Genomic DNA, 9,910 nt, shown 5'->3' on the forward strand with positions numbered 1-9,910 from the left:
TTGAGTAATGTATGCTGGTAGACCTGAAGGGTCACAGTACTCCACTCGGTAGACTGACAGTCCCCAGTACTCTGTGCTTGTTGATTATGACCACTAAGGGCTAGTAACTATGTCTGATAAAAGTCTTAATTTTCATCACTTAAGTAAATGAAGTACAAACTCACTCAAAGATCACCAGCACACTTTGATCAAGCTTTAGTTGGTAATTTATGTTTGACACAGTGTAATACTTTTAATGGTGTTTAGACATGTTAAAATGATTCTCAACATTAAATAGCCTGTATATTGTGGTATTGTCAGCTTCTGAAGAAATACTCCTGCCTGTGGTGTATGAACCTCCAGGTCCAGAAGCGACCCAAGCTGTACATTGTCAACCTACAGTGGACCCCCAAAGACAATGTTGCAACACTCAAGATCAATGGTAAATTCATATGGCACTCACTTGGTATTGTGAGGGTAACATTAGTTTTCCGGGCACTATCATTTGCAGAAGACCAAGGTCTTTCATTAACTTCCCAACAAAAGAAGTAAAATGGATAGAATTTTTATTATGATAAATAAACAAAACAAAGGTATCGGTTTTGAAGCATTTACTGTTAACATCAAACAATGGAGGTCCCTGCCCACTTTTTTTTATAGGTATGGAAATGCCATAGATCAAAACAGATTCTGTCTCTATTGAGAGTGATGACATTCATTCTTCGCCTTTGCTCAAATTACCAGCCCCCATGTTGTTTAGTGCTCAACAAGTCAAGTCAATGTTCTCATTGCTGCATGTTTCTGGAACAAATTGTTAATGTTTACTCTGGCAAGAAATTGCATAATGGCACCATAATCAGAAACAGGTACGTGTGACAAATGTGTGTCAGAAATATTGTCAATATTGGACTTAAGTTCAAATGAAACATAGGTGACTGAACATCAGTAGCTTAGCTCCTTATGATGTCACCTAACAACGGCCTGTCTTCAAGCAATTTTGGGGTATTATCAAGGCACCGTGGTCCTCTCATTTCTTAGAGGGTTTCAGATCATTAATGATTACCATGGAAGCATTTTATAAGTTGCAAAGTGTAAATGTTGTGTGTATCTATCTAACAAAAGTAGAATTACTCTCAAGTCAGTGTCTGAACAATGGTGTTTTATGAAGACGTTTTTTTATAATTTTTCATTTGTTTTGATGAGTAAAACAACCTTGCTTGAAGAGGCATGTGAATAGCCATTCTCACATTTTGTCAGACAATACTCAGAGCTAAATCTGCTGTGTGAGGTTATGTCACCATATCAAATGATGGACGGAAATCATTGTGAAATGGTAGAAGTTCTTCACAAACCTTCTACAACCTGTTCCATTTGTGTATATTCTGCAATAGCATCACAACAGTGTATTAATACAATAGTGTAATAACTATCACAAGACTACTGCAAGAACAAACATTAGACTTGATGAATGCTTCTGAAATAGTAATGCAACATTGTCCCATGTAACATTTCAGGGCGCTGTGATGATGTCATGCAGCAGGTCATATCCTGTTTAGGGTACAGTGTTCCGGCTTACAAGCGGTAAGGATACGATTACATTGCCTTGTAACTTAGTTTAGAAGAAAATGTTCCACCTACCTTTTTCGTGACAGGTAAACATCGTGTAGGAATACCCCACCATGACATTGCTTGGATATTGCAAGTAGAAGCATCCTCACACACTCGCTCACTCCTATAAATTACCTGGTGTATTCTTGTTTCATGAAATGATCACAGAAAAAAGGCATTTTGTGTGTAGAATGGAATGATGCCTACAACAGATCAGTATGTTTTCCAGATAATAACTTTAATACGGATCAGAGTTGGCCATAATGAGTGTGTTGAGAGTTACTTATTATCAGATTAGTTTGCATGGCAGCCCAGTCTGTCAAAGTTAAGTTACTCAATACTGGTAAAGAACAAGCCCTGAGGTAAGAAGTTTTGCCATTTTACAAGAATAGGAATGAAAATGTCATATCACAGACATACACATGGCAGTGTTTCCATCTGGTTGAGTCAATATCACTTTGACAGAATCTGGTGGAACTGGCTTTGAGGACTCTACCAACTTTTATTGCTTTTGACTAAACTTGGTTTATAGGTATTGACAAATATTGATTGATATTCATGATACTTTTTGATTTTTCAGAGAATTAGATCCACTCTTCTCCCTTTCCACACCACTGCGGAAAAAGGAATTAAAAACTACCTCAAAAAAGATTCTTGCTATTCCTGAAGGCTATATAAAACCAGCAGTAATCAGGCGGAAGCCTCTGGCCAAAGATAAGAAGTCCAAATATTCCACTATCAAGAACTTACTTGGACACCAGCAGCTGCAGAAGGATGAACTTGCAGACTCCAAGACTTCTCTGGACCCTACTCATTTGCTCAGGGTGGATAATCCCTCCTCCATATCTTGTGATATGCTTGACTCTGTTCTTGTGAAAGCAGAACACCCCAATATATCAGCTATGCAAGATTCTGATAAGTGCTTTAGACTCTCAGGTGTCTATACTAATCACATGTTAATACCTCAAGTCATTCCATCTCTTCATGTGCCAGTTGCATTCCAAAGTGCTGTATTAGCCACTGATGGTGTTGGTGGCCATGATCTCAAACTTGTGTCAGTACAACCAGCTCCCAGACCTCGAGAGACTCCCGTTCCTGTTGATGTTCCCACTCTCCCAGGGAGCGTCATACTGGATCATTGCTACTGTAGACAGATCAACTGCCAGTGTCAGAGCTCTCCAGAGAAGAGTCCACAAACCACAGTAGCTCCTAGCATATCCAGTGTTCAGTATTCTGAAAGCATTCAGGATCAAGCTTTGGACTTGTCACCCATGTCAAGTTCATTGGGCCATCCTCTTGACTTATCACCACAGGCCAAAATTCATCATTGTGTCACGGCCAACTTGCTACAAACTCCTCATGTAGCCAGAAGTGAACAACCTCATCGTGATGGACTCATTTCATCTGGACCACCAGGTCTGGTTCTGGCAGCCTCTTTGAATCCTGGAGAAACATCCTTTGAGACTTTCGGTGATCTCCAGAAGTTTTGTATGATGGGCTTCCCACCTTCCTTTGTAGCTAGTCCACCCATTTTCCACTCTCAGCCCATCCTGTCCCAGCCTCCAAGGTCATCTCCGTCTGTGTCCTCACCATCGGTGTCCACAAATAACGCTGTATCAGGGAGCAGGTTGACCAATACTGCAGGAAAAGTGAAAGAAGAAAGGGACAGGCTGGGTTCACTGACTTCAGAAATTAAACAGGAAAAGGGGGAGCAAAGTGATGTAAAGGATGAGGAAACCAAAGAGAAGTGTGCTCCACGAACAAAGAGACGCCTCAGCTCAGCTTCGTCAGTACCAGGCTGGTTTGGGAAAGGTTTGGCCATTAAGAAAAGGCGCAAGTTTTGATTTTTTGCACAAGGAAGTGCAACATTTCTAGACAGTATTGTGAAATGATCCGTTGTGGATTATTTGATGAATATTCATCATGATGCAATAATATAAAAAGATGTTTATCTTTATTGCACATTAAGCCCACAGTGTAAATATATGTTTGGTCCAATGATCAAAACCCTGTTTAAAATACTCATCTGTATCGAGCTGTCTATATTCCTGTTGAGATTTCTTGAGAAATTATTGTTGAATGAATGTATTTACCACATTGTTTGAAGCAAAATCTTTGCTGAAGATGCATGTGTCCCAAAAGTATGTTTCTTTACAATGAAGACAGTTAATGAAACAGTTGACTCCTGTTGTCTCAAAGAGCGAGGGAGCTCAAGGTTAACTCATGGTTAACTGATGCAGTATGATACAGAATGTAGGTGAGACTATGGTGTCACTTGAAAATGGCCACAGTTATATATGAAGGAATTCAACATGGAAGTAAAAGAAATTAAATAATCAGTGGGTGAACATGTGAAGTTTGAGTGAACAGTACGTATGTATACAAGCAGTATAGAGAATGAGCTCACATGAAATGGTCAGAGTTGGACTTGATAACTGATGAAGTCGAGAGAGCAAGTTTTTAGTTAAACAATGTCTCTATTGAAGCAAAATCCTACCTGATATTAGGACAAGTGCACTGATCAGACCTTAATATATTATGGATTATCAAAACAATTCATTTTCTGGGAATGATCCTATGATCCTGATGATTATTGTGATCATTCATTAAATGATCACTCTCATGCTCCCACCTACAGTAGATGTTTGTATGTGTCTTCATATATCAACATCATATGTACAGAATCAGCATGAACACGTGTAGGGAACAGATTGAGTAGCTAGTATGCATGGTACGGGAATCATTTGAACAGTGTGTGAGCACATGTGGATGATTGATATATTTTGGAGCTATTCATACTTTATCACAGTTCTTTGATGAAAGCTTGTGTGCACAATGTGTACATGGGCTTTGTTTCACAAAACTCTTATAAGCCTAAGATCTCGTAACTTTTCATATAGCATTTTTACCTCTGATGTTACAGTATAAGAGGTTTATTTTAGGCTTATGGGAGTTTCGGGAAACAGGGCTATGGTCCGGTATGCTGTCCTTGTACATGATCATTGCAACATCTATACCTTAACACTGACACTGATTAAGTTCTATAAGAATGTGTGTAACGTCCCTGTTGTTTTGATGGCATGAGATATTATGCTGAATCTGTACAAGATGTTTTGTACAGTTGTTTTGGAAGGAATGGAAAGGTATGAGTATATTGTCTTACCACGTGTACTTCAGAAACTCAGCATTTCTTTGAACATCTTAGTAGTCATCACCACTAGATTTAATGAAGTACAGCTTGTCATAAGTAATTTCCAGATTTTATGACGTCTGTGTTCAGATTGATAAATATAGTGTGTTGAGCAAAAAGCATCTACAGATACGGTTATATGAAATATCTTTGTGACAAGACTGGTCATGTTCATGTAATGTGTTAAGGTGAGATCCTCTGTACACTGACTGTTGGCTACAGAAGGTGCAACAATCCTGGTTTTACTAACACTGTATCATATTCAGGTAACACTTTAGACAACAAAATGTAATCTGTATTGTCTTTCTGATCACTGCATGATTGCATCTTTTAACATATAAATTTACAGGTCATTCAGGGTTGTATAGTATATTTAACTGTTGCTAGAATTCAGTCCAAATCCCCCATTCCCCTTATTGATGTCTTTGTAGTACTCTTAGAGCAGAAAAATCCCCCGAAAAAGATGTCTTTTTGGTCATTTTAGAGCAAACAAAACTATTTTAGGAAATTATGTTCACTATAGTCTCGTTTATGAAACTAAAATCTACTAACATCTTTACGTGGCATGTAGAAACTGTGGAATGAAAAGAAACACTCATATATCTATCCTTAAAAAAGTGTTTGTCTTTAAAATCTACTGCTGTGTATATTGCTTTCAACTGTTAACTGTTGGAGTTCCCAAATTATTGTAAATTATTCTTGTATAGATTTTTAAGAATTTCAATACGTCAGTCACTAGAACTGAACATGTTTTTGAGGTTCATGGGTCCCATACACTAGTTAGATTTTTATATATTTCTTGGACTCTGTTCCTGATGTCTAATGACATTAGTTGAGGGTATTATGTTAAAATGTCTGGTATCATTATACAGATCTTTACTGTTGGATGGGGCTGAATAATTCATCTTTGAGATTTGTTATATTTTCATTACAAGTGTCTATGTGCATCCGTCCATTTGCCTTTATCAAGCACTTAATAGAAAATATGTTGAGATATAAGGGTTAAATGTTTGTTTTCATTGGGCAGACAGATTGTTGCCAAGTTTAACCATTGACAAGTGTTGTCATGACAGCGCCTGGTACAGCCAAGATTGTATTTTGTCTTCAAATCTAAGCTTACTTCATGAAAGTGAGATAGTTGAGCTAATGCTAGACACACTGTGTACTTGAACAGAGAGTGTTAAGCATATATATTAGCCAGGTATTCTGCTTCTTGCTACATGTCTCCTTGGTTACACGCTTTCTTGGGCTTGTCTTATGTTGTACATATGACAATGTTTTACAAGAGAAGAGCAGTGGTTGGTTCCAGTCATTACCACAAGGTTGTCACATGACTAGTTAGACCAATCCACTGTTAGCTGTTGTAGTGTGTAGAGGTGATGGAGTAGACATTGGGTTTAAGTACTGACAGCACAAGACAAATCTTGTGTATCAACTTCTGTCTAGAATATAGGATAAAGCACTATTAAAATAGCATAGTATTAAATAGAGTTGCTCAGTATTTCACATTGGTACTCAGAGGCAGGAACATAGGTAAAAATGGCATGAGAACTCATCACCTGACACACTTCTTGTCCTCCAAGCTTGACCTCCACAGCAGGGTTATTAGAGATGGTTTGTCATCAAGATTGCTCACATGGCTTACCTGAGCTATGAGTTCTCCTTCACATTCTTCATCACTCATTTGCTTTAACTTTTCAAATGTTTACATGAAGAATTTGTTGGAGAATTAGACCATTTCATGTAGCAGTGAAAGGTGAAGTGTATGAACATCAATCCATGAAGTGAAGGTTTATGAAAGATGAATTGTATGCACATCAGTTTTTAAAGTGAAGATCAATGAAGGTGAAGTGTATGTACATTTATCTGTAAAGTGAAGATTATTGCTAGGTTGAAGTGTATGCACATCAATCTGTAAAAAGTGAAGATTATTGCTAGGTTGCAGTTTAGTCCCTTTACAGCCCCGTTTCTAGGTTTAACACTATGTATATTTAGTTTAGGTGCATAGCAGAACTGCAGTGTCCAGTTTTGTGTGCATTATCATTAGGGCTGGCGTTTTTGTCGGAGAAGTACTTATAATGATTAAAGACATACCAGTACAATCACCTTCTCTCAAAGAAAAACCCAAAACAATGTTTCTGTCAGAACTTCCAGTATTCCCTGTGAATGATTTGGTATTTTTTGTGTGTATTATTGCATGACAAAGATTGAAAGTCAATTTTCCTCCAAAATATTCTAGCCCCTATCTTGCATACCCATACCCTTATCAGAAGAAAAACGGGTTCTTTGCCGACTTCTGAGTAAAGATGCCCTAGTTTCAGTAAGGATGGACTTGGAGTATAGGTAGTCAATTCTGAGTAAGGATGCCCTGGTTTCAGTAGGTTTAGACTAGGTGTTGAGGCGACCTTCTGATCACTGATTTGATGTTGGATTTGGTGGGTGGAATTGCAAGATGGGGGCAATTTTTTATTTTATCTGTCAGTATTATTTTCTTGTGTGTAGTGTCAATATAACTGTAGCTAGGAATATAATTTCAGGCTTATTTTAGATTGTTTAATTTCAAAATTTCAAAATTAGTTAATGTATCTTTAAAAACTGTGTCTTCATTAGACTTGTTTTCTTTGCTTTGCATTTTTCATATATGTTCTCCAGTCATCTACAGTCTGAGAGGGTTTTTTTTGCCAAACTTTACAACTGATAAAATTTCTCTACTCTGGAAATGTATTTGTGTAATTAGTGGATGAGTTATTATTTTCTGATGTCTTGTTAATGACACTTTAACTTTCAGTTCAGTTTTGTTGTAATGTTGAAAATAGAATCTAACTATTCAGTGTCATGGTGCCAGTATGCAGACTTGTTTATCCAGCGAGTCTATCATGAAACCACACCACCTGAATTGTTTTCTGAAGTTTCTTTTAATGAGAAATAGTTAATCCCTGCTGCCTACTCATTTACCATGTCCACTGTAAGTGTATATTTTCTGGCTGCTGATACTGAACCAATCTATGTGACTGTATATGGACATAGGGAGGGTACCTGTTTGAGGTGACTTGATCATATATGTGATTTATGATGCCATTTTCATCAACCAGAAATAACAACTCAAGGGTAACGAAGTGCCTTGTTCCAGTCAGATATTATGATGTGAACATGATTTTTAATACTACAGTCTGTTCACTTACAAGCTGTTTATAGGATATTTTACTGACTTCAGCATTTTAGCATGTCATTCGGAGTAGTAGGCTCCTGGGTTACAACAGGAACTAACTGAGATAAAGAATAGGCAAGGTGGGATGGTCAAATGGACAGCTGTAGTTAACCTTGTGTAACAAATCTTTTCGTGCCCTTCAGATAACCATTTCCTGTTTTGTTATGTCACTATTATTTGAAACTGTCACTTGTTTTTACATTTAGAACATGTTCCAACATCTTTATATGTGTTTGTTGTTATTACAAATCAATATTGGGTTTTTCCTGAACATTTTGTGTTGAAATTAACTGGATTGAGTACCTGTGTTATTTCAGAGAGTCTTTTATTCAACATTTAATACAGACTAATATTGATAATATTCAGATTACAAAGTTTTGTTATATGATATTAATCTTGTTATTATATTTACTTAGCAACTATGGTGACAACAAACATTTTGGAACGTAGCTGTCATGGACTTTACAATTCATGGTTATATTTCTTCCTACGATTATATCCAGGTTGATGATCTTTATGCACACATATTCACTGCTGTGGAAGATCTCAGGCTCAATAACATGTATTGTTGATGTCCTGATGTCTGTGTCTCTCTGTGGAAGATGGAAAGAAAGTGCCAACTGTGCATGTGCATTGGTACCAGGTTTGTGAACACATCACACATAGACTGAACCCTTCATTATCTAAATCATGTTTTATTCATAGATAACACAAATTCCATTATTATAGAAACAGGACAGAATTTATGAACAAAGAAGGTCCATAACAGCAGGTTGTCACAGTATATTGTCCTGTACCTTGTTCATCTCATCTTTACTTGTCAGAAGGGTTGTACTGTTTTCTTCCTCCTCCACTCTTAGCTGACAGTTTCTGCTTTTTCCCAAATGAAAAATTTTTTTTCTTTAGATGAGATAATTTCTAAGAGACAACATACTGACAAATGAGGATAAGAGGGTTGGTTTTCACTTCAGATATCCTTCACCACTTATTTGCCTTTTACCTCCTGTGGAATCGGTTTTTTTTAAGATTATTGATTCTTACCTGATGCTGATATTTCATCCTTGATTTTGTCTGAATGTAATGTCAAATCCTTCATGATTTTTTTTGTATTTTTGTAATTGTCATTTGTCACACATAGAATATAGTCATGTAACAAAATCCAACAGACAGTTGTAGAAGTATGTTGTGCATATATCTGCTGGTAATATATTCTGATAGTATTGACTCGAAGTAATAAGTTCATGAGTGGAAATTATGTTTTATTTAACTAAATATTTGTTGTAGTATACATCATGATACACGAAAGTATGTATTGTCCACCCTGTCAGGATTGGACAGTATGAAATGTTTTGATTGTTTTCTCCTGCCTTAACATCCTGATGTTAATTTGTAAGTACCACTTTTTCATCATTCTGTGAGACATTTCAGAACTAGATCTTTAGAGTGTGTGTTTTGAGGGAATGTGAATAAAACTTTAATTTATTGTGATTTTACTAAAGTGTTATTTTTGTATAATATCATGGACCATCAGTGCAAGTCAATTTAAGAACAAGAAACAATGGGATTAGGAGTTCGGGACTGGATATTTGATATCTAGATAATCTTCACATGGGTATGAGACGCAACATAGCCTTGGACTGATACAAGTTCGTGTTGTTAGACTATGTGGGCTCTGTGAGTTGTCTGTGTGTTATGGAGGTTGATAAGTGAAATCAGTAAATGATTATACCGGTTATGTAGACCGGTTATATGCCTTTTGTCATGGTGCTCGCATGGAATGCCCTGAAGACATGCTACAGTACATTTACATCATTTCCTCAAGCCGAGAGCCGTGATGTAGTGTCATGTCTTGGGTCATCGCGGCTCTCGAATGCATTTCCACACGTCCTCCATGCGGTTCTGTCAGGTACTGCTCTTGTACCAGC

At 37.1% G+C, this 9,910-nt stretch overlaps 1 protein-coding gene across 1 annotated transcript in view; it reads left to right on the forward strand.

The window, feature by feature from the left end:
* LOC137285110 (uncharacterized) overlaps positions 1-9,473 on the forward strand; it is a 15,668-nt gene extending 6,195 nt beyond the window's left edge. Inside the window, exons 8-10 of the mRNA XM_067817322.1 lie at positions 301-421; positions 1,494-1,560; positions 2,168-9,473. Of these exons, the coding sequence (XP_067673423.1) occupies positions 301-421; positions 1,494-1,560; positions 2,168-3,431 (1,452 nt within the window). The 3' untranslated portion in view covers positions 3,432-9,473. The remainder of the gene's footprint in view (positions 1-300; positions 422-1,493; positions 1,561-2,167) is intronic.
* The last annotated feature ends 437 nt before the right edge of the window (positions 9,474-9,910 follow it).

Source organism: Haliotis asinina, chromosome 5, assembly GCF_037392515.1.
Source record: "Haliotis asinina isolate JCU_RB_2024 chromosome 5, JCU_Hal_asi_v2, whole genome shotgun sequence".
Classification (NCBI taxonomy): Eukaryota; Metazoa; Mollusca; class Gastropoda; order Lepetellida; family Haliotidae; genus Haliotis; species Haliotis asinina.